Source organism: Solanum stenotomum, chromosome 8 (genome assembly GCF_019186545.1).
Source record: "Solanum stenotomum isolate F172 chromosome 8, ASM1918654v1, whole genome shotgun sequence".
Classification (NCBI taxonomy): domain Eukaryota; kingdom Viridiplantae; phylum Streptophyta; class Magnoliopsida; order Solanales; family Solanaceae; genus Solanum; species Solanum stenotomum.
Genome location: NC_064289.1, coordinates 7,398,059 through 7,421,600, shown reverse-complemented (window position 1 = coordinate 7,421,600; position 23,542 = coordinate 7,398,059). Strand labels below are relative to the sequence as shown.

The 23,542-nt window shown below is 35.0% G+C and overlaps 3 protein-coding genes and 1 pseudogene across 3 annotated transcripts; all 4 read left to right on the top strand.

Annotated features, from left to right (window-relative positions):
• Positions 1 to 249: 249 nt before the first annotated feature.
• Positions 250 to 4,898, top strand: LOC125872139 (probable methyltransferase PMT2). The gene is made up of 7 exons (XM_049552817.1): positions 250 to 311; positions 695 to 1,352; positions 1,560 to 1,770; positions 2,099 to 2,387; positions 3,042 to 3,431; positions 3,970 to 4,047; positions 4,265 to 4,898. Exons 2-7 carry the CDS (start codon positions 702 to 704, stop codon positions 4,491 to 4,493), a joined length of 1,848 nt encoding a protein of 615 aa, XP_049408774.1. The 5' UTR covers positions 250 to 311; positions 695 to 701; the 3' UTR covers positions 4,494 to 4,898.
• An 802-nt stretch (positions 4,899 to 5,700) lies between these two features.
• On the top strand, positions 5,701 to 7,751 carry LOC125872140 (protein PHYTOCHROME KINASE SUBSTRATE 3-like). Its single transcript, XM_049552818.1, has one exon. It carries the CDS (start codon positions 6,174 to 6,176, stop codon positions 7,584 to 7,586), a length of 1,413 nt encoding a protein of 470 aa, XP_049408775.1. The 5' UTR covers positions 5,701 to 6,173; the 3' UTR covers positions 7,587 to 7,751.
• Positions 7,752 to 12,059: 4,308 nt separating this feature from the next.
• Positions 12,060 to 17,882, top strand: LOC125872143 (NAP1-related protein 2-like). Its single transcript, XM_049552820.1, has 10 exons — positions 12,060 to 12,792; positions 13,869 to 13,991; positions 14,084 to 14,134; positions 14,313 to 14,384; positions 14,485 to 14,598; positions 14,687 to 14,748; positions 15,533 to 15,614; positions 15,755 to 15,811; positions 15,913 to 15,957; positions 17,654 to 17,882. Exons 1-10 carry the CDS (start codon positions 12,682 to 12,684, stop codon positions 17,717 to 17,719), a joined length of 783 nt encoding a protein of 260 aa, XP_049408777.1. The 5' UTR covers positions 12,060 to 12,681; the 3' UTR covers positions 17,720 to 17,882.
• Positions 17,883 to 18,229: 347 nt separating this feature from the next.
• Positions 18,230 to 19,734, top strand: LOC125872142 (jasmonate-induced oxygenase 2-like; annotated as a pseudogene).
• The last annotated feature ends 3,808 nt before the right edge of the window (positions 19,735 to 23,542 follow it).

Below are 23,542 nucleotides of genomic sequence, written 5' to 3'. Positions count from 1 at the left end.
TAATAGGAATCCCTAGTTCGCGGGAAATTTGGTTTGTTCTTGTTGTTTAAAGCGTAATAATCGATAGAGCAATTAGTAAACGGTCAATACCAACAACATTCGCTCCTCATCGTTGAAATCGTCGGATTTGGTTTTGTTCAATTCTCCCAAACTGCATTGGAATCCGTGCTAAACACAACTAATTAGTGTAATTTGTTTCACTTTAGGTCTTAACCAAAACAAACAACCACCCCATTATATCCATTCTTCACACAAACAATGATTTGATCTAATCGCAACTAACTGCAACATTGCTGCTTTTCTGATATCCAGTAAGATTTCTTTTTATGCATATATTTCATTTAAATTTGGATCACAGACCCTGTGTGAACACGAGATGCTTAGTGCATCAGACTGCCCTATGTAAGTGTTAATTTTTGAACTTTGATGACCATGTACTGAGTGAATTACTAAATGCTTGTTGGTTCTTGTACGGGATTATGTTTTCGTAGTAGTTTTTCAAGATCAATTTGTGTATTATTAATTTTCAAAACCTTGAGTTATATGCTTTTGTTTGATGTGATTATTGTCTAAGAGTTAAGTAACACATCATTAATGATTTTTCCCTTTTTGAGTATAGTTCATTGAGAATCATTTTATATGCTTCAATGTTGATTCCTATTAAGTAGTCTGAAATGTGAAGTTATAATTCCAGGTTGATCATGGCAACTAAAGGAAATCCAGGGGATAACAAAAGTAAAAGCTCTTTACCATCATTACTTATCGTAGCTGCACTTTGTTGTTTCTTCTATGTTCTTGGAGTGTGGCAAAGAAGTGGTTTTGGGAAGGGAGACAGCATAGCACTTGAGATAACAAAGAAGGCGGAGGACTGCGGTATTCTTCCTACTTTGGAGTATGAAACTCACCACGGGAATCAAAGCACCTCATTCGATGATCCCAAGCAAGATGTCAAGGAGATTGAACCATGTGGCGAGCAATACATTGATTATACACCATGTCATGATCAAATGCGAGCAATGACATTTCCTCGAGAAAATATGAACTATAGGGAGAGACATTGTCCTCCAGATGAAGAGAAGCTGCATTGTCTTATTCCAGCCCCAAAAGGATATGTGACTCCTTTTTCATGGCCAAAGAGTCGTGACTATGTACCTTTTGCGAATGCACCACATAAGAGCTTAACAGTTGAGAAGGCAGTGCAAAATTGGGTTCAATATGAAGGAAATGTATTTAGATTTCCAGGTGGTGGAACACAGTTCCCCAATGGGGCAGATGCATATATTGATCAACTTGCTTCTGTTATACCGATTGAAAATGGTACCGTACGAACTGCATTGGATACCGGATGTGGGGTGAGTCAAAGCTTTCTACAATATTCTCTATTGCTTTGTCTGTCTAGTAGTTTTACTCCTTTTGAATGAAAACCTTACTAGTTAGAGTTCATGACGGTGAATGGTACTTTCTACAATTTTGCATTAATTCCTTGGTTTTCCAAAGTGGTGTTTGATTGCGTAGTAGTTTTAAATTTAAATGTTTGTGTATGATTTGTGACATCATAGGTTGCAAGTTGGGGTGCATACCTTTTCAAGAAGAATGTTCTAACCATGTCCTTCGCACCCAGAGACTCGCATGAAGCTCAAGTTCAATTTGCTTTGGAAAGAGGTGTTCCAGCAGTTATTGGTGTACTTGGAACCATAAAATTGCCATATCCATCTAGAGCTTTTGATATGGCGCATTGTTCACGTTGTTTGATTCCTTGGGGTGCAAATGGTAAGGATCTGTAGTTTTGGAAATTTTTGTCCACTTGCAACTGCTAGCTCCTTCTCTTGCAATAGTTGTTGAAAAGCAGGATAACATAACTGGCTTACTGCTCCTTCCATCCTCTACTAATCTTTATAGAAATCATCACTAATCTTGACCGAAGTTGCCTTGTGCTCATGATATTCTCCTTATTAATCAATACACATTTTTAATTCTCATTTTGGTAATGTACCAAGTCTAATGAGCAAATTCAATGTGGAGTGTCTGCTCTGGTATAGAGTTAGTACACAAATGCTGTTTCTGTTTGTTTCCTAACAAAATTCTACTTTCTTAACAGATGGATTGTACATGACGGAGGTAGACCGAGTGCTCAGACCAGGGGGCTACTGGGTACTTTCAGGTCCTCCCATCAACTGGCGAGTTAACTATCAAGCGTGGCAACGCCCCAAGGAAGAACTGGAGGAGGAACAGAGAAAGATTGAAGAAATGGCTGAACTTCTCTGCTGGGAAAAGAAGCATGAGAAAGGTGAGATTGCCATATGGAGAAAAAGAGTAAACAATGAGTACTGCAGGGAACGTGATTCTCGTGTAACTCTATGTGAATCCTCGAATGCAGCAAATGTCTGGTAAATTCTTGCACCTAATAATCTGTTATCTAATCAAGATTTCCGAATTTCAAATAGCCATAGTGAAGGAGATTGTCTTCCTTCTTGTTCAGTCGATGCATATATAAAGTTTCAAGTACTTGCTTTGTAATTCTAGTTACTTCAATTCACAGAATATTTTGAGTTATGCAGCAATTTGATTACACACATTTATGTGAATGTTGCTTCTTGCTGCCATGTTCTGGTCTTATATTGACAAGCATGTTGAATACTACCTGGACTTGCTCTTTATGGTTTGAATGTTAAAAACAACAATGCCTCAGTCCCAAACAAGTTTCGGCTATGTGAATCCTCACTGGATCTTATTACTCCATTAAAACTCATCTTATGCCAATATTTATACATGCTCTGAATGTTCCATGCCAAACAATAATTTGATGTTCCCATTTCAGTAACTGTGAAGAATTAATTAGTGAATACTGTTGAAACCACAAAGATATCCGGAGAATGATTGTTCTATGAACAACATAAAATTCTTTATAACATTGAATTGCATAACATTCATCCACCAACATTTTAAGGTTTATATGGTCTCTGTGAGTAATGATATTTGTTCATTTGAATAAGTTGATTGCCTTCATTACTTTATACTAAACCAATATCCTGGGGCTTCAGGTATAAGAAGATGGAGGCATGCGTAACTCCGTATCCTGAGACAACTAATTCAGATGAAGTTGCTGGTGGGGGACTTAAGCCGTTTCCAGATAGACTAAATACTGTTCCTCCAAGAATAGCAAGTGGATCTGTCCCTGGATTATCTGTTGATTCATTCAAGGAGGACAACAAGTTATGGAAAAAACACGTGAATTCTTATAAGAGAGTTAATAAGATCCTCGACAGTGGGAGGTATAGAAATATAATGGATATGAATGCTGGCCTTGGAAGTTTTGCTGCAGCACTTGAATCACCCAAGTTATGGGTCATGAATGTTGTGCCAACTATAGCTGAGCAAGACACTCTTGGAGTTGTATATGAACGAGGCTTGATCGGCATATATCATGACTGGTAAACTTTCTGAAACTATCTTTTTCATTGGACTCTAGCATCACTCCTACCTATTCTTTTCTTCTCTTATTGATGATGGACTGTAGAAAATGAACATGTGAAAAGTCTGATAATTCATTCAGGTTGATAGCTGAATTGCATATGAAAGATCTTGCAAAGCTTAAAGTAGTTAGTTCGATAAGTAACTTTTCAATGCAAAACTAGTTCGGTTTGGATGTATGAATCCTGTACTACGCTCTTTCATTCCAACACTGATAAATAATTTGGCCTTCATAGCAAATTCGGGGTCCTCTAAAGCTGGATTTCAAGTAATATCAAATCATTTCAACTACATTCGAATACATTTTTTCCCTCCATATAATGTTGGTAACCTAAGTTTCGAATTTTAATATAGAGATTTTATATCACACCTTGAATTTTGTGATTGCTAAAATTGCAACTTTATGCACTGATCCTTCTCTTCCCTCATATGATTTGAATTTACTATCTTTCTGATGATGAAGTTTCTTATTTCATCTTCTTTCCAAATTTCATTCAGGTGTGAAGCCTTCTCTACGTATCCTCGGACATATGACCTTATTCATGCAAATAGAGTTTTCAGCTTATACAAAGACAAGTAAGTTCTATATACTAATTCATACATATGAAATATCTATATAGAAGGGAGATGATTGCCATATATTTTTGTTCCCTCTTTGAATCTAAGTCAATATCCACTCGGTATTTGTCACTGCTATTAGTTTCAGCGATGATAACAATAAGGAACGCCTAACCAATATGTGCTTCAAGTTAGATCTTATTAAACTTGCTAATTGTGCCATATGTCAATGCAGATGTAGTGCTGAAGACATTCTGCTTGAGATGGATAGGATTCTTCGACCAGAAGGTGCAGTCATATTGCGAGACCATGTAGATGTCCTCACCCAGGTGAAAAGAATTGCAACTGGTATGAGGTGGAACATAAAAATGGTGGATCATGAGGATGGCCCTCTGATCCCTGAAAAGGTGCTATTTGCTGTCAGAAAATATTGGGTTGTAGGTGATAACAACTCAACTGTCTGAGATCGAATAGCATCGTCTAGGCAGCATTTTGGCAGATAATCGTAGGGCAGTCAATGCTGCAGTATTTGGTTCACTGGCGCCAGAGATATTATTCTTTCCCCACTGGAGCTCAGAACTGATGAATGAAGCAGAGAACTCTGATAAGTCTCATGGTAGCCATTTTTCATTTTCCATTTTTGGCGGTTGCAGAGCAGAAATATGAGTAGGTTATCATGGCTAGTTTATTTTCGTATAGCGCTTTCTTCCTATCTTTTTTTATTATCATTTTAACACCATTGCAATTAATCTTTAGTTCATTCACAGTTGTACCATATCTTTACCAGCATTTCTTCTGTAATTCCAGCAGAGTAAATTGAGTTCTTATGGTAAAAGATCTAATCTCTTTTGATGTTATCGACTATTTTAAACTTTTTGTGCTTTCATCTTTCGTTTATTGATGACAAGACTAGAAATGGACCAAATGCAATTTTAGACTATGTTGCTCGGACTCTCCAAAAATGTTGCTGCACTGGTGTTGGATCCTCCAACTATACACTACTTTTGGAGGATCCTACATGCACCGTAAACATTTTTGAAGAGTCCTGAACAACATAGATTTTAGAGATAACAGAACAAAAAAACACATGAGATTTATTCAATCAAATCCTTACTGTGACTGGCTAGAGGGAGAGCCTTGATGCAATGGTAAAGTTTTACCATCGTGTGATCGATAAGTCATGGGATCAAAGCTGTATTAACATTAGTGCAGAAAATTGTACAACTTATTGAGGGTTCAAAATCGATGCAGCTAGATCGGTAAAGGAATACAGATGCAAGCACCTGCTTCCATTTTTTGTTGCTGTACTTTGTAAGCCAAGTTGGCATATGTTTAACATAACAGCCAAAAGATAACACTCAGCTTTTAATCTTGATACAACCAAAGAGCAGCCAAATGATTGAATTACCTACATCATGGAAGTAGTTGTTAGTGTAATAAAATGGAATTTCAATGCATCAGAATTCATTATGATGTGAATGCTGGTGTCCTACTTTTGGGGCTCACTTGAATGAGTGGTGTAACTTTATTTTTGTTTTTCTGAGTTTTCTTTTGGAGCCACTTCTTTTTCTGCCGCCAATTCCTAGACCCCGTTAGCATTTATTACATATTTTACATGGATTTATATCCATATTTTCTTATTGATATGGAAGATCTTATCATTAGTCAAAAAACATCATAGTTACTGTAAAATCACTATTACATGTCATGTGAGAATTGGAAAGAAGTGACAAGACTGTCAAATATTATGCTTCTCAAAACATGTAGGATCCACCATCTTAAAGTTATACAAGTTACAACCCCATAGGTTCCAAGAGAGAGCCAATTATAAAGGGCTGCTCGTAAAGAAACCAACTGAAAAAAAGAAACCTTCTCTCATCTATAGTTTTCAAAGTCTATAAACTACTTCCTATTTTATAGGTTATGAGCTTTCTAATCTCTGTTGTCTTTCATCTCTTGTTTGTTGGTAAACTGTTTTTTTCTGAGTTTTGTTCTGTCCCTTCCTGTCTCAAAGCTTGTCATATAACTCTTCCACACTTGTAAAGATATTAACCGATAAAGCTCCTCCCAGAAATCGTTGCTTCTGGATCTCACTCTCTTCAAAATTTTCATCAAACAACAGAAACCTGAAGCATTTTGTCTCCATGGAAGCCAATAATAATGTAACCAGCCTTCGTGTAGCATCATTTTCTTGTTACCTTAGCAACCCTGATGACCAGAGCTTTTTACATAAACTAGGAGGCTCTTATGAAGAGCCTTATCCTGCTGTTGTTTTACCACCTGAGAACCCCTTTTCTGTAAGAGCTACTAAGGCACCTACTAGTAAACCATCCTCAAATAACACTCGAGATAACCTTGCCAATCTTCGCGTTGAGTCTTTCTCTTCTTATCTCAAGACTGAAGAAGACAACTTCGCATTTAAGGCCTCAGGTGTTGCTCCTGTTCAAGATCCTACTATTGCATTTGTTTTTCCTCAGCAAACTTTGGTTAGCACTCAGAAACACCAAGAAAGAACCAAGTTGAAAGACGGGGAACTAAGCATATTTGGAGCTGACAAGTATTTCAACAAGAAACTGGAATATGGAGCTGTCCCTACATCTGTGGTGAAGTATGGCGGGCAGACGAACAACGGGATGGTGGATCTTCCCCACCTGAAACCCAGTTCCCGGACAGGAACTCCAAGCATTTATTCAGAAGCAAGCAGTTTTAACAGTCAAAGTGCACTGATACAAAATCTTCCAAGAAATAGATATCAAACAAACCAGAAGAAGTCGACAGGAAGGAGTTTTTTTGCCAGCTTTGGTTGTCCCGGACCTTGTTCAGGAAAAAAAGCAGTCCGTGTGGATCAAAGCTCGGAACCTGGACTTCCCCAGCCAGGATCAAAACATTCAACAGGTCATTTTGCACTAAGTTCTGGCACGGCTTCTGTGGACGAGAAGTTGAGAGTAGTCAAAAAACACTTGGATGATCAAGATCAAACCATAGAAGAACAAAGAAAATCAATAGAAGTGTTTGGCTCCGGAAAAATGAGAAAAGGAGACATAGCAGTAAATTTAGAAAGGAAACTCTCCATGTTAACTTGGGATGCCATTCCTAAAGTCCAAAACCTCCCTAGTACAACCATCGGAAGCAGTACAGTTTGCGATGACATGGCTAGTGATGCTAGCTCTGATTTATTCGAAATTGAGAATATATGTAGCAGTGGATATGGACTCATGAATTCACAAACTAGCGATTACGTTCCTGGCTGCATGTCTCCAACAACTCAGTATGCACCAAGTGAGGCCAGTATGGAGTGGAGTGTTATCACAGACAGTGCTGCTGGTTACTCATCAGTTATCTCAGATTATGATGCAAAGAGAATTAGCATTAGTGGTAATGCAATTCCAAGAAATGCAGCATGTACAAACACCAAAACCAATAAGAATGCAGTCAACAAAGAAGATCAAAAAACCCGGCCAGGCGGGCTTTTAGGTTGCAAGAGTCACAAAGCAGTAAGTGTGGTTGAAACTGTATACAAGACTGGTGAGAATACAAAACATCACCAGCGTGGTTAATCGAGATGATTAGCCCCTAATTAATCAGTATTTTCTTGTTAAATAAGAGTGTTGAAATAAATTCAGTTTGAATTTTAGGAGTTTGTACTTTGTAATATCTTTAGTAATGAATTTGTATTTTTCTTGTCTCTCTTGAGAATATATTAGTTTTATTATTTTAGCTAATTTGTCTTCCACTTAACTACTAATTATCTTGTTATCAAACAAAGCTTTATATCATGACTTATCTTTTTTTGCCAAGAAAAGACACAGCAACCTCAATACAAGAAAGTAAAGAAGTATTTCAGTGAGAGGCAGCAAAGGCCCAGTTTAGAGAATATTTTTTTAAAAAAATTGTCACCTGAGGCCACCCTTGTCTAAAGAAAAAAGGTATCTTGGTTGTTTATGTTTTCCTTTTCTTGTGTGTTCACCTGATACTATAGTTGGTACATCCAATTTGATCATCTAATGCAACTAAAGCTACTTTTTCTAGACAGGTTTGCCTTACTTATGACGAGCAGTGGCGGAGCCACCTTTAAATGCCATTTGACAAATTACACGGCGTAGATAGGTATTAATTTGTTATTATGCATATTTACTAATGAAAAACCTGACTCCACCATTACGTACAAGTAAGTAAATCCAAATCCAATAGTTGTCATGCACCAATGTGAAAAGACTTCTTCCTACCTAAACAGAATCTTACTTCAAACTGAGATACACCTCTGAACTTTTAATTGATGTCCCGAAACGATGCTTTCTCTTCTTTTTTCCTACTAGCAAACTTTTGATCTTTAGAGGCTTAAGACTTTGCAATTCTGTACTAGACAATATATATATATATATATATACGTGACAGGTAGTAACTATTTAGTGGAATAGTCAAAGTGCATCCAAGTTGATCCAATCACCACTGTTATCAAGTCCATCTAACTATATAAATTTGTCCCTGAATTTTTGTGTTTCGAAAAACATACATAAACAGGACAATCCCATTATGTTTCTAGCTAAATATTGGTTCTAGTTGTTGAATAAAAAGGACTGTCACAAACAATAACCATATTAGACAAAACAAGTACAAAAGATAAGCGTTGACACGTACCATGTTGAGACATTAAACTAAAAAGTTTAGAGTTTCAATTGTCCTATTTAAAAACACAATTCCTTAGTTTCTCGACAGGAATCACGTGTTCAATCAGTTGAGGAATCCAAAAAACTGTTGAAGCAGGTGAGTGTTGATATTTTAAAGTAAAATTATATTAATATATGGATTAATGTGGAATATGAGTTTTTAATAATTTGGAGGACTAAAAGGGAATGACAAAACCACATGTAGCCTAAATGTGTTGGGTACCAACATTCAATTTTGTACCCATCCAACAACTAAGATGGGGTTGTCTTAGTTCTCTTCTCTCACTTTCACCCAAACAATCCTTTAGGCTAAAAATCTGGTGAGGAATAAACCAAACAAGGAGATACTTGTGTTTGATGTGCAATAACAAAAATTCATGTTGGGTATTTGATCAGCAAAAAGGAATTATATACAAAGGGGTAGAAATACTCTTAATGATTTTTGTCGAAAATGTACATGAGTAGCATGTTTTTTTTTTAAAAAAATTAAAGTTACTGGGTCCGATCGAACGCCCAAACTCTACGGTAGCACCGCCTCTGGTTGAAGTTAATAGAAGAGGAAAATGAAGAGCTTTATAAGGAGTAACATAAGTTCTCATAATACACACATTTGAACTCGATCGTGGCGTAGCCTAGAGAAACTTTAGTGAGGACTCTGAGTCCCTAAGGGGTTGTATGTGATGCTCACGAGGGAGTGCAACTCACACTTAAGGACTAATTAAGAGACTTCTAGGTTGACACGTTTATGAAAAAGGGGTGTACACGATCCATTAATTTGGTGAATCACATTGGAATTAGAGAGGAAAGTGAGAGTTCTATAAGACATAACACAAGTTCACGCACGATCTAATATGACTCAGGCTAGAAAAAAGAAAGTATTATTGGTGATGGAGAAGCTAAGGTAACTACCATATGGAGCCATGTGGTTTATTGTCAACAAAGTTATAAAGAAGATGGCGAAAGCGCTAGGCCGTAATTGCATGAAGAAGACATCAAACTAAAATATTCATTCTCAAAAGATTGTCTCCATTCTTTTCCTGCAACTACTTGGATTTGATTAGGTGTCAACTAGTATATAGCATTATATTGATGATAATCTGGCCAATAGTAATAGTACTAGGCACACCTATGCCGGTAAAGGCGGTTTCAGCGATGGAGTCAGAATTTAAATTTAATAATTAAATTAACTATCAAATTAATATTTATAATAATGTGTGAATAAAAACGGTAAGTTTGGCATGAACCCACATGTTATCATGTAGATCCGCCCCGAGTGTCCTAGCGCTAAAGAATTGAGGGTGGAGATGATTTCTACTCATATTGGTAGCAATAGGGGGTCAAATGAGCGAATTGAAATGAAATTGAACAAGTTAAAATTGACTGAGTTCGGTGTTTTAAAAGACGGGGGCGTGAGGCGAGGCGTAAGCCTCGAGACACGGGGCATAAGTCTCATGGATCTACAGAACGTAATCTCATGTATATTCAATTTTATAGCTTTATTACTAATAAAATAAGCAAAAGTAAACCTTTGGATGATTTTACAAATAAATTTTTATAATAACCTATAATATATAGAAATTATATTTATTTGAGATAAGTATTAATAATTAATAATGAAGAAAAAAAAAGTATTATAATTACTATTTGAGAAATGTCATTACACCAATATATAATAAAAAATATGATTTAAAGCAAAAAATGTTTAAAAAAATTAAACACGCCCGGGCCTACGCTTTTTACGCCCATGACTTAACGTTTTTATGCTCGAGGCTTACGTCTCAAATTTTAGAACTTACGCCTTATGAATCTACATCTTTAATTTATGCCCCGAGACCTTTTTGGTGCACCCCGCCCCGAAACTCGCCTCGAGACTCGCCCAAAAAACGTTTTTGAAAATACTGACTAAGTTAATAAATGAGTCTGGCCTGAAATCAGTCCAAAAATTACTTGGGCTGAAATAGAATGGGCTTAAAATGGGTTGAGTCATGACCGGTCCAATTTGACCCAATTTTAATTTTTCAAATGGTCCACATTCCTTACCCCACCTCTTACTCAGGTCCACTCTTTAGGTCTGACTGACAACCTCGACCCCTGCTCGATCCATGACCTAAGACTTGACCTTGATCTGATCCTTACTCGAAGCCCAAGACACGAGCCTCAACCCTCCACTTCGACCCGACACTCGAGACACTAGTCTTATGACCCTACCATGACCCGAGACTCAAAATCCGACCCTAAACTAGGCCTCAAGCCTTGACTTTGACCCAAAGTTCGAGACATGAGCCTAACTCAAGACTCAGACACGACCTTGATCTGAGACTCTAGACTCGACTTTGACTTAGTACTAGAGACCCAACCCTGACCCAGAACTCAAGACTCGACCTTGATCCTAAACCCAACCCCAACCAGAGATCTTATCCTAACTCAGTATTCAAGACTCCACTTTGACTCAGAACTCGAGACCCGACCCCAACCCCCGACTTTGACCCAAAAATCGAGACCCAAACCTCAACCTGGATTTGGGACCAAAGTAATGGGACCCAAATCCCAACCCATTAAAAGAATCAAAGTAAATCTCAACAATAAATTCAAATTAAAGTAAATCTTAAAAATATAGTAATATACCATAATTGTTCTAATATTTGAGCTAAACTAAAGATCACTTCCAAAATGAATTATGTTAGGGTGAGCTAAAATTAGCCTAATATGAAATTATCTTATACCCAACTCTTAAAATATTGGGCAGTTTAGACAACCATCACATTTTGGGCGATATAACAGATCTACTGTAGCATTAATGAATTTGTAGGCCTACTATGGGAATGTTTTGCACAAAAAGGACCATTAGAAGTTGGATATCAATGTCGTAGTTAAGGTTTGAGGATGACTGACATACGAGTCGATTTCGATAACGTATGCTTTAAATGTATCTCTTTGTCGTTCACTATTTCACTTTTTATTTTAATTAAATAAATAGATATAGAGTTTAACTAAACTGTAGCACATATTTCTTTTTTTTTTTAAAATTATTAGGTTAAAATTACCTACAATGGTAGTCTAAGTAAATAAGTAACTTGATATAACAAGAGAGTGCATATATACAAAATTAAACCAAGAAATTAGTGATATGTGGCGTGACCATATATAAAATGGTTAAAATAATGACATGTTGAATATTCAACTATCTTTAGAGAAAATTAAATGCTACTATGCTATAGTTTATCTCCGTCAATAATTAATTGTAAGCATCCTTATCAAAAAAGATAAGATAAGATTTTATTTTATCCTCTTTCAATACTATCCTTCTTCAAAACATCATCAAAAGGGACCTAAGTCTTTGGGCCTTAAATTCCTTAGCCAGTCAAGCCCAAAGAGAAAAGATTGTTGGGCCAAATTCTGCCAAGTGAAATGAATTTTTTGGTTGTTTCTATTTTAATCAAGGGGAAAGAGTTGATATATTCCTCAATTTTGTCATTTAAAATTGATATATAAAAATGATTCACGTTATAAAAGTGGTTCACATTTAAAGCTGATATTCCCTTCAACTTTTTCTTATTATTAGTTTAAGGACAAAGAACAGCAAATGCACAAAGAAGCAAGGAATTTCTCACATTAAATTTGAGATTTATTGTATCATACTAACCTATTTATTATATTTCAACTGAAAAAGAAAAAGAAAAATTTACTTTTTTAATATTAGAGTCAAGTCAGCAGCAGTAGTACTAATTTTTTACTGTAGTAATAATAATAATAATTCCCCTTATATATTGTCACACAGTAGACGTGTCAAAGTCACAGCTTATGACAAAAAGCACAAGTGCTTAAGTGTCATTTACTTATTGGGTGTGAAAAACCCTAAAACCCTTAATATATTGTGTCTCAAAGAGACAGGTTATTGCCGTTTAGGGTTTAAGCAAAATCAAGAAAAAGCAGTTAAGCAGCTCTGTTCCTCAGCTGCTGTGTGTTTGGCAAAAGGCAAAAGATAATGGTGGTTGACAAAGGCAAGAAGCAGAAAGTGGAAGAGGAAAACTACATTGATGAAAAGCTCATTTTTTCCATTGAAAAATTGCAAGAAATACAAGATGACCTTGACAAGGTAAATTCTATCTTCCTTAGTGTCAAACAATAAATCCTGGAAATATTTACCTAATTTGAGTCCTTTTCATTCCAATACTTGGTAATTTTTATTTTTTTGACAAGGATTTATCTAAAACTAGTAAAGATTCAATTTTTATTGTATAGAATTAGGTAGGAGCTAAGTTTAGTTAATTATTGCTCGAAGGCGGATCCAGGATTTGAAGTTTATGGGGTTCCCAGTGATCTCAAATAAATTAGTAGTATAAGGTATCCAAGAGGATTCGAGCAAATTAGGGGGCGGCTTAGATTAGCAGCTTCAATTTCTGCCGCTGAACCAAGCACTTGATTTGCTTGTGGTCAAATATTTCTAATATAGTTAGTGTCTAACCAAAAGTCACTGGGTTCCCGGGAGCTCCACTCTACCCCTGCATCCGTCCCTGTTCTAGCTAGGTAGTGCGTTGAACAGTTAATCTCAATGCAGAGCAGGTTGTCCGAGTGGAAAGTCTCTTTCTTTTTCTTCTTTGGGTGGCTGGGTTTGGGGTTCTTGAAATATGCTGTTTATAAAATGTGCCAGAATATTGCTGATGGATATAGAAGGTCGGTGTAGCTGACTCTATGATCGACTAATCATTCTATGGTGAAAATAGAATAACTGCCAATTTTGTGTTATTTTTGGGACATAGTTGTTCCGATGATCGTCTATGTCTTTAATTTAATTTGTTGCAGCTTGGCACTCCTTAATTTCCCCTTTTCCATTGTTAAGATTGAGTAAGCTTTTAATGCATCGAACATCCTTGTATGTATTCTAACATTGCTCAAAAAGTTGTCTGGTTTGTCCATGTATCTGACATGAGAATATGGTTCCTTGTTTTTAGTGTGGACATAAACTGGATATAACTGGTAGTGTTGCAGTGTTCTAGCTTTTTCAGCTACACACTGAAAGCTTAATCACTCAGCAAACTATCAACTTTTACTGGTTCACAATAACTAACTTAGATCAATTTGCTAGAAGTTTTTCTTCTGCTGTTTAACTGTAAGATAAGATGGGATGCCCTTGGTTTTACATGTTAACCGATATATCAATTTTGCTGGCAGATCAATGAGAAAGCAAGCGAGGAAGTGTTGGAAATAGAACAGAAGTACAACAAGATCCGCAAGCCTGTTTATGATAAGCGAAATGATATCATTAACTCTATTTCTGACTTCTGGTTGACTGCTGTTAGTGGCCCCATCCTGATCCTTTTTTTTTCTCTATATTCTGGATTTCTGAAGATTATTTTAACACTATAATTGATCTCATTTGCTTGCAGTTTTTGAGTCATCCTGTTCTTGGTGACCTTCTAACTGAAGAGGACCAAAAGGTTTGATTCTAATTTGTTACATATAAACTTCTGAAGCAAACCATTACTGTTTCTCTAATATTGACACCCGCTCAATTAGCAAAGAGTCTCTCATCTGATACACTGTCTAAGTACAGTTTGAATGGCTGCTTTCATTCTGATATGAATCTCATAATGTTACTGCCTTCTGTCTTGCTAGATTTTCAAATTCCTAAGTTCTATTGAAGTGGAAGACTCGAAAGATGTGAAATTTGGTTATTCAATCACGTTTGTGAGTTCACTACTCTCTTGATGCTGAAATTAATTTAGTACATTAGACTCTTGTGTTTGCTGGGATGTTGAATGCTAATGACTCCTCGTCTTCCTCACAGAACTTTAAGTCCAATCCTTTTTTTGAAAATTCAAAGCTCTCAAAGACCTATACCTTTCTTGAAGATGGACCTACAAAAATCACAGCTACACCAATAAAATGGAAAGAAGGCAAGGTGAGTCGCCAATTTGCTACTTGACAAATGTTACACATCTTTATGTTATCACTTTCCTCTCACTATATATGTTGTTTGACTTTTGAAGGGAATTCCTAATGGTGTTGCTCAGGAGAAGAAAGGAAACAAGCGATCCCATGCTGAAGAGAGGTCAGCTTACAGATCTAGCATTTCTTAGGACTTTTAGTTTTTTGCAAGGCTATTAATTGTTTATAACAAGTCTGTCAACTTGCAACTGATATATTGTTGGAACCTTGGTTTGTTCAAGAGAAAAGTAGGTTTGCTCACACATTAAACCAGGTTATGATCTCTACCTTAGGAATACAGATTCTTGTACAGCACATTTTCTTACTAAATCTCACCTATAGCTGGCTCATTCTGATCTTTGAAATAACAAACCAACCTAATTGCCTGCTGCAATGTGTTTACTTCACTATAGAGTCAAGTGCGAAATATATTGGTCCATCCATCACAAAAAGAAATGACAGGATTAAATATAATGATTCAAATCACTAATTTTGCATTGATTTCTGACATCCAATTTTTGAAATAAAAGTTACATATTCAGGAACTATATAAGAGTATGGCAAATAATAACTTTTTATAACTAAAAATATTAATAAAATGTTTTGGAAAAATTCTTTCTCGAGAAAACCTATTTGAGTTCCCAAATAGTAATAGTGTAAAATATGGCAGTTAATGCAGCCTTGTTGAAACTATTTTACAACTCTGTGCACTCACTAAGTCTTTTGTCTACAACATTCTGTGACTATCCTCATAAAGTCACAGTTACTTGGTAGTTAGTACTAAGTTGGTACAGAGACTGAACACATGCTTGATGCTGTCTTCTGCACTCTTAATTTTAGCTGTACTGCTAAGTGTCATATTCATGGTCATCCTATCTCAGTTGCTTTTCGCTTGTTTTTCCATACAGCTTCTTCACCTGGTTCAGTGAAGTCAATAAAAAAGATGACAGCGATGATGATGAAAATGAGGTTCTGGAGATTCAGGATGAGGTAAAATCTAAATCTTCGGCAAATAATTAAGATTTTTGGTGCCCTTTTTTTTGGATGGGAGAAGGGGAGCGTATTTAGGTGTTTTGGTGCATAAAGTTTTTTGCATTTTCAAACTTGTACCTTTGTTTTCTGGTTTGCAGGTTGCTGAAATAATCAAGGATGACTTGTGGCCAAACCCTTTAACTTATTTTACCAATGTTAGTTCCATACTGCATCTCTTGTTTCCTTGATCTGTTAATCAAGATTTAGTCATGCACTTTTAACTTGATAACATTATCTGAGATTTACTTTACCACAGGAGCCTGATGAAGAAGATTTTGAGGGTGATGAAGGTGGTGATGAGGTAAAGCAACATTCTTGCTAATAGTTGTCATAACTTGTGCACATCATTTGCTATATATTAAGTCATACTTAATCATCTGTGGCTCTAATATGCCCTCCTTTTGGGATTACATTTATTTCTTTCCTAGGCCCACGTGGTATGAGGGTGAAAGGGCACTATTGGACAAAGTTTCTAGTTTCTAAGTGCAGCCTTAGTAACTTAAGTTGTAGAATTCAAGTGTTTGACCCTGCTTGGTTGTGGCCTTGGTTGATTTTTAAGTCGATTTGTTGTCCTTGTGAGTTGAGTTGCTTTTGTTGACTTCAGAATTACATAGTGGTTACGTAGTTTAATGGTTTTCTTAAATACTAGGGATAATTTTGTTTCTATCCCCCCCTTCACTCTCACGTCAAGTAGATAGAGTCTACTCAAGTTTGTAGGTAGTTTCTTCAAGAACTTTCCTTCTTTTATGTATCTCTAAAAGAAGCACACACTGTCAGCATTTGGTAGTATAATTGGTTAACAGTTTGAAATGTCCTTCCAAGTGACTGATAGGATTTTACTAAAATCTTAATAGCTGCAACGCTGTATGAAATCCAATAAAACCTCAAACCTCGATTATAACTTTCTGCAAGAAATATAGTTCTTTGTGTTTGTGGTGCTTTGGTTTTTTAGGTGTTTATCCTACATTTCCATCTTAGTTTTCATGAAAACTTTTTGCTGCTGTATTGTGGGTTAAACCAAAACTTCGTCTACCTTGCATTTTGATGAGAAGTTGGATGGATATCAAGTCGGGTGTAATTGAAGGCGGTGTCAAGACATGTGAGGGAGAAAAGGGAAGGTATGGTGAAGGAAGTCTTAGATCGAAGCCTCAAAAAGATGCCATCTTTAGAAGCATCATAAAGGGGAGTTAGGGGATTCTTCTATACTTGTAAATACATTTGTTTCAGCACCTTCTTGGTGCTATTCAATGAATATACGTTAACTTAGTATAAAAACAAATGCATAATATAAGGAAGAGGATGAAACCATAGCTTTTGGTTTTACCTTCCTGGAGGGTATTGGTTGGGTACTCTTCCTTTCAGAAGATCAAAGTTGTCTTTGTTTTTGAGAACAATAAAGTATCTATTCTGACAAAGAAATTGTGTTTATTTTCTTCCTTTCTTCCCCTTGAGCCTAGGGAGAGAGGTCCTTTTGGTGGAACCTCTTTTTTGTTTAGGATAAGAAGAGGGAGCGGGTTTCTTACTGTTGTTTCACTTTCCTAGCCGAAAAGAGGTAAAAGTAGAACATGTATGACTCCATGAGGAGTTGGGATTTTCACCGCAGGAAAGAGGAAAGCCTGCTTTTGTTTTAAACTTCGATTTCCAATTCTACCAAACAACAGGAGGAGGAAGAAATGCAATTATGTGCAAGTGCCCCTATCTCTTCTTACCTTTCCTCTGCTGTTCCTCAACTTAAATTTGGCATTTGACTTATATTCTGGATACAATGCAGAGATATTTTGTGGTTCAAAACTTGTTAATGGGGTCTTTTACTGCATGCTCATCATTCTTTTTGGAAGATGAATGTACCATTCAGATAGTAAACCTATTGATAGTATAGTTCTTCTTGATTTTTTAAATTATAATATATAAATTGTGTATATATGGTGGTAAAATGAAAGATGTTCTTTTCTGTCTTTGTATGGTTTGGTTGATTTGATTTGAATTCCTATATGCAGGGCGAAGACTCTGAAGATGAAGGTGATGAGGAGGAAGAGGAAGACGACGAAGATGAAGAAAAATGAACTGTTAATGGACCTTGTGTTTGATTTGATTTCTCTTCGACGTTTCAATCATCATAGTTGCTGTCTGTAAAGAAGCTTAATATTGCAGAAAAATTGAATTATATATAGTGGTGACTTCTTTTTGGCTACAATGAACTTTTTCTTATTCATTCTTTAACCTTTACTTATAATCTTTTTAATTTTTAAGTACGTATTTTTTAACTTCATGATTCTTCCTATGCAAAAAGGTTTTACTCATCTCTTTAAGGAAATAGCATACTAGTACATTGTAACCTCACATATTTGACCTGGCACTAAGTACTAACAACGTCATATATTTCATTTAAATATCCACTTGATTCCGAATTCGTAGTAGGTGGAAACACAATACTTTATTTTGAAGATGATGATACCAACACAGTTTGTAGTGACAAAAATATTATTCTTTCTTGTTTGACGCTTGGTACATGGGATAAGTATAATAATTTTGAAACAAAATTTCAGATTAATTTTATCGTTTGATCATCGAGCAACCAAACCAAGTTGACATTGAACAAATGGCAAAAGTACCAACTGTAGATTTGAGTCTATTTTTCAGAGAAGGATATGAAGATAAAAAGAGCAAAATTGTTGATACAATTAGTAAAGCCTGTTGTGAGTATGGTTTTTTCCAAATTGTTAATCATGGTGTACCCCTTGATCTCAATAGTCAAGCTCTGAAGGTGTCAAAGTCTTTCTTTGAATCTCCAACTGAAGCCAAACTCAAATGTTCTCCACTGCCTAATGTACCTGTTCCTGCAGGCTATAACAAGAAGCCTAATCCTTCTTATGAGTTTAGTGAATTCCTTATTATGCTTCCACCTGGTTCTGACTTCAATATCTTCCCAGACAATCCTCCTCAATTTCGGTATGAGCATAATTTTTAGCCTTTTGTCTTCTAATACTTCATAAGTGAATCTAGAACGGATACAAGGTTCAACTGCTTTCAACTGGAATTATGTATATGTACATAAAGAAAAAGTTTAAAATGTGTATGTATAATAAATTGGGTTCTTTTTTATCATTTAATCAAATTGTTTAGCTATACAATTTCACCTTAGGTAGAGGTACACCCCACCCTCTCCAGACCCAAATAGAATACAATATATTTGATCTTGATAAACATATATCAGCATTTAGTCCTTCACTTGATTTGCAGAGGGGGGACAAACTTTGGTGTTTCATATCTTGTGCTAGTGGAACAATATCATCTATTTATATGATAAATTTCTTTAACATTTCAGAGAGGTGATGGAAGAGTTATTCTCCCAATTCATGAAGATAGAAATGGTTGTCGAAAGAATCCTAAGCGAGTGTCTGGGGCTTCCTCCCTGTGTTCTTGAAGAATTCAACAATGACAGAAGCTGGGATTTCCTCATTGCTTTATTTTACTTGCCGGCAACAGAGAAAGAAAGGATAAGATCAAATCCACATAAAGATTTAAGTTGCTTCACAATTGTTTTACAAAATGAAGTTGCAGGCCTGGAGGTTCAAAAGGACGGCGAATAGATCCTAATAGCCCCACAACCAGATGCCCTTGTTGTCAACATTGGTGATGCTCTTCACGTAAATAAATGTATTTGTGAATGAAAAAGGTACTTCTCAAAAACAAATTGAGTAGCAGCTAGCTAGCTCATTAGTAAAAATCAATAGTTAGCTATAGAGGCGGATTCAGGATATGATAGCGACTTTTAGCTAGGATGTAATTATTTGTAATGTCTGATCGTGAACAGGTCCTTACGAATGACAAATTCAAGAGTCGTGGTGAGACCAAATGGAAGATGAAGGAATTCATTTGCGTTCTTCCACAATTTATCAGTGGATTCAACCACTGCCCCAGTTCACAAAAGAGATTGCAGAACCACCAAAATACAGGCCATTCTTGTATAAAGAGTATCTACAGAAAAGAAGAGAAAGCAAGTCTAAGCACATTACCAGGATCGAAGATGAGATTACCATATCGCATTATGCAATCCCTGAAGAGTAATATTACACAAAATAAATGACTTGTAACTTATAAGACATTAACTCATGGTTTTCACAATTTTCTCATACTGATTGCTATAAACTTATCAATAGATTTATCAAGGATATTGAGCCTTTTAATAGTAAACCCCATCGATGAGTAAAGTCATCTAAGGTCTATATTTCTTTTGTTTTCAAGTTCCAAAATTCCAGAGATATATTAAAGGTAACATGCTTATTTTATTAGTCTTGAAAAGGGGAAAACAGAATATGCTTATTGACATGTTAAGTATATATATTAGCTTGTGTGGGAGAATACAAATCAACGAAATGGAGTTTTTGCTCTCGATAGATTTAAGTAGTGTAGCTTATGAACGATCTTTGGTTCTACTTTTCTTTGTACAAAAAAATAAATGTATAGAGTATGATACGGACTCAAGTCAGGCGAAACAATTATATTTAAAGCCTATTTTCAAGGGGGGTAGATCCCTACCTGTCCATGACATAGAAAAGGATTAACTTTGAGGAATCAAATGGATCCCAAACTGTTCTTTTTATTACTTTTCCTAAAAGAAAATCTGTTTAATAGTAATGGGCAATGTCGAAATTTGAACAGTGCAAGTCAGTAGGCCTTGGGCACTCTTATTAGATAAAAGGGCTGAGTGCTGACCACAACTCTCTTCTTATAAATTGGGCCCAGAAAGAGCAGTCCAACATGCAAAATGCAATCGGCTCGGCCCGCGCTTGCACTTTTGTCGATTTTTAAGTTTATATTTTCATATCGTAATATCTCCTAAGTTAATATCCCATGACCCTAAAGAGCTTATGTCTTTGTTAGGTATAAGTTTGATTTCTAAAGACAAAAATGAAAGACCAACTTATTTAAAAGGAAAATCGTGCTATCGTCTTTTCTCAAAGTAATAAGCCACCAAATCTTACGGTCTAATTAATAAAATCGATGAGAGTTTTTTTCACACCTTAACTATGAGTTGGATTTTCCCTATTCTCATTTCCTTAAATCAATTAACATCCAGCAGATCAATGTTAAAGGGAGATTAATTAGTAGCTTTTCATTGACTAATAATGAAGAAATTTAAACCGATTTTACTTATCTTGTAAGCTAAAGAGGTAACAAAGAATGAGATAGGTTTCATCACACAAGCTAAAAAGTTTGAAAAATAGTTCTAACCTTTAATTATATAACCTTTATTTTACCTACCACAGTTCTCTATGCTCAATTTCACAATCAATTATTTCTGGTAGGTCCCATTTTACAAAAATAAAAATGTTAATGCTCATCAAGAGTGACATAACAAAATAATGAGTATTATTATTTTGGGTTATATCGTTTTCTATGCACACTTATGTCTGCTGCATGCATCATTTTATTAGAGTACTTTAATTGGAAAAAAATTGCTTTCCTTTAATTAATCCTTTACTTTTCACATGAATATTGATACTAAAAATATTTTTCTAATTGTTGGGTGTGACGTGGCGTTGTCTTCATCTTGTGATTGAAAAAGTATATATGTGCTTTAGTATTATGAGGAGCCATGTGTAATCATCATTTCCTCTTTAATCATTCAACCAACGTAACGCACAATCTTGAATCTCTAACCTTAAACCCCTCAAATTTATCTAATTAAAACACCACCTTAATTGTTGGACCTAGGTGTTTAACTAGGTCCATAGCTCTTGCTTCCCCAATAATTATAATTTGGTGTTCTTTCATGTCCTCTAGTCACTCATTTTAGAGAAACAAAAATAACTTCAACTATTTGCTTCAACATTTAACTTATCTACCCCTTTATGTCTCAAAATACTCATCATATTAAAAATACTTGTCATTTTAAAATATCAAGATAAATTTTTAAATTTTATCCTTCTAGTAAAATTGTTCCTGAGGACTATAAACATCAATCTCAATTATCACACATAAGTAAATACTCAATGAAGAGATATTATATCTTAAGAGATAAATAAATATAAAATAGCTAAATACCCTCTTAACTAATATTTTCTTAAGAACCATATAAATTAAAAATCGAATAAATATTTTGTGATAGAGAATGTAATTATCCATTTAAGGAAGAGATAGAGATTATCAAGTCGAATACCCTTTATGATTGATGATATTAAATATATTTTTTTTTTTATATGTGTCAAAATCAAGGAATAAAATACTAAATGATTTTAGTTATAAATTGACTTAAGGTCATATTTTTTTCACATTAAATAGGAAAAGCATAAGATGACAAACAAAGTACGTGTAACTATAATTAATCCAACTCCTGCTTCTGGAACTATGTGTGTTGGTATTTTTCTCTAAATCTCCAGATATTGTCCGTCCATGTACATCCTTAGAAATCAGAATAAGATATATGTATGAGATACTAGTTATTTTTTGTGTCTTTTGATTGGTTTTCATAAAGTTTGTCTGGATAAGATATTAAGATATTTATTTTTCTTTTTCTTAGCTAGGTGGGTTTTTTTTTCTGGAAAATTTAGGGTATGGACAACACACTAAAAGGCAACAGAAAATGACTTTTGTTAAATTGATTTATCTGCAAAATGCGATTCTTTGATAGTTACATCTCTTTCTCCATATCTTATTCCCACTTTCAGATTTTCGCTAATTATCTTTTATCTATTTTCAACTTCTATGAAGTATGTTTCTTTTCTATAATTGATAAAGTCGTTGTTTTAAAAGATACTGATTAGAACTCTGTAGCAACAAATTTAAAAGTGACAGAAAATAAACTATAATCACAAATAAAAAATGAGGAAACATAATTTTATTGATAAATAGTGCGGGTACAGTTCTGTTTCTCCCTTGATTCTTCTCCCATAAGATATTTATCCATGATNCTTTTCTATAATTGATAAAAGTCGTTGTTTTAAAAGATACTAATTAGAACTATGTATATATGTTTGTTTGTAACAAATTTTAAAGTGACAGAAAATAAATTACAATCACAAATAAAATATGAAGAAACGTGATTTTATTGATAAATAGTGCAGGTATAATTTTGTTTCTCCCTTGACTCTTCTTCATAAGATATTTATTCATGATTTGAGGGCCGTTTGTGGCGTATTTCTCGAATTAGGATGATTGATTTTGATCTCTCTATGAATATTCATGAATTTGTGGAATATTCAAGATTTCGATCTCTTTATGAAATTTTCGAGATGCATTTCAAGGAAATATAGTACCCTTTATATAAGCACGAACTAGAGTTTATGGTTGAGTAGCCTCCAGGAAATCAAATTGAAATTGAATACACCATTAGAGTTCCAACTCATATTGAATGTGTCTTGTAGAGTCCCACAAAATTTTAATGTCTACAATGTCAATTTCTTTACTTTGTAGTTGAACTTTCTTATCTATGTAATGTGAAATTAACTTACCTAGTATTTAAAATTGACGTAACCGTTCACCTTATCGACCAACTTTTTTCCCTCTTCGATCGGTAGCTAGGTACTCTACGTGATGCCAATCAGTATTAAATGGACCATTTAACTTTGGATATGGAATAAAAGGTTAAACTAAAAAATAATTTAAGATTAATCTGGAAATTTGTTTAGAGTTCACTAATTATCTTCTGACACTTTCAAACTGTTATTATTATGATGAAAAAAAAGAAAAAAAAATGATGGTTTATAATGCGTTATGGTTAGGTGGTCGGATGATAAATCTAAACTAAACTAAACTAATTAGGCTGCGCGGGACAGGGAATATATATGGAGATTATGCTTTTCTTGTTGGAAAGGACAAATTTGTTCAACAGATTTATTTTTTAAAAAAAAAAATGAAATTAAAGAATAAATAATAGACAAAAC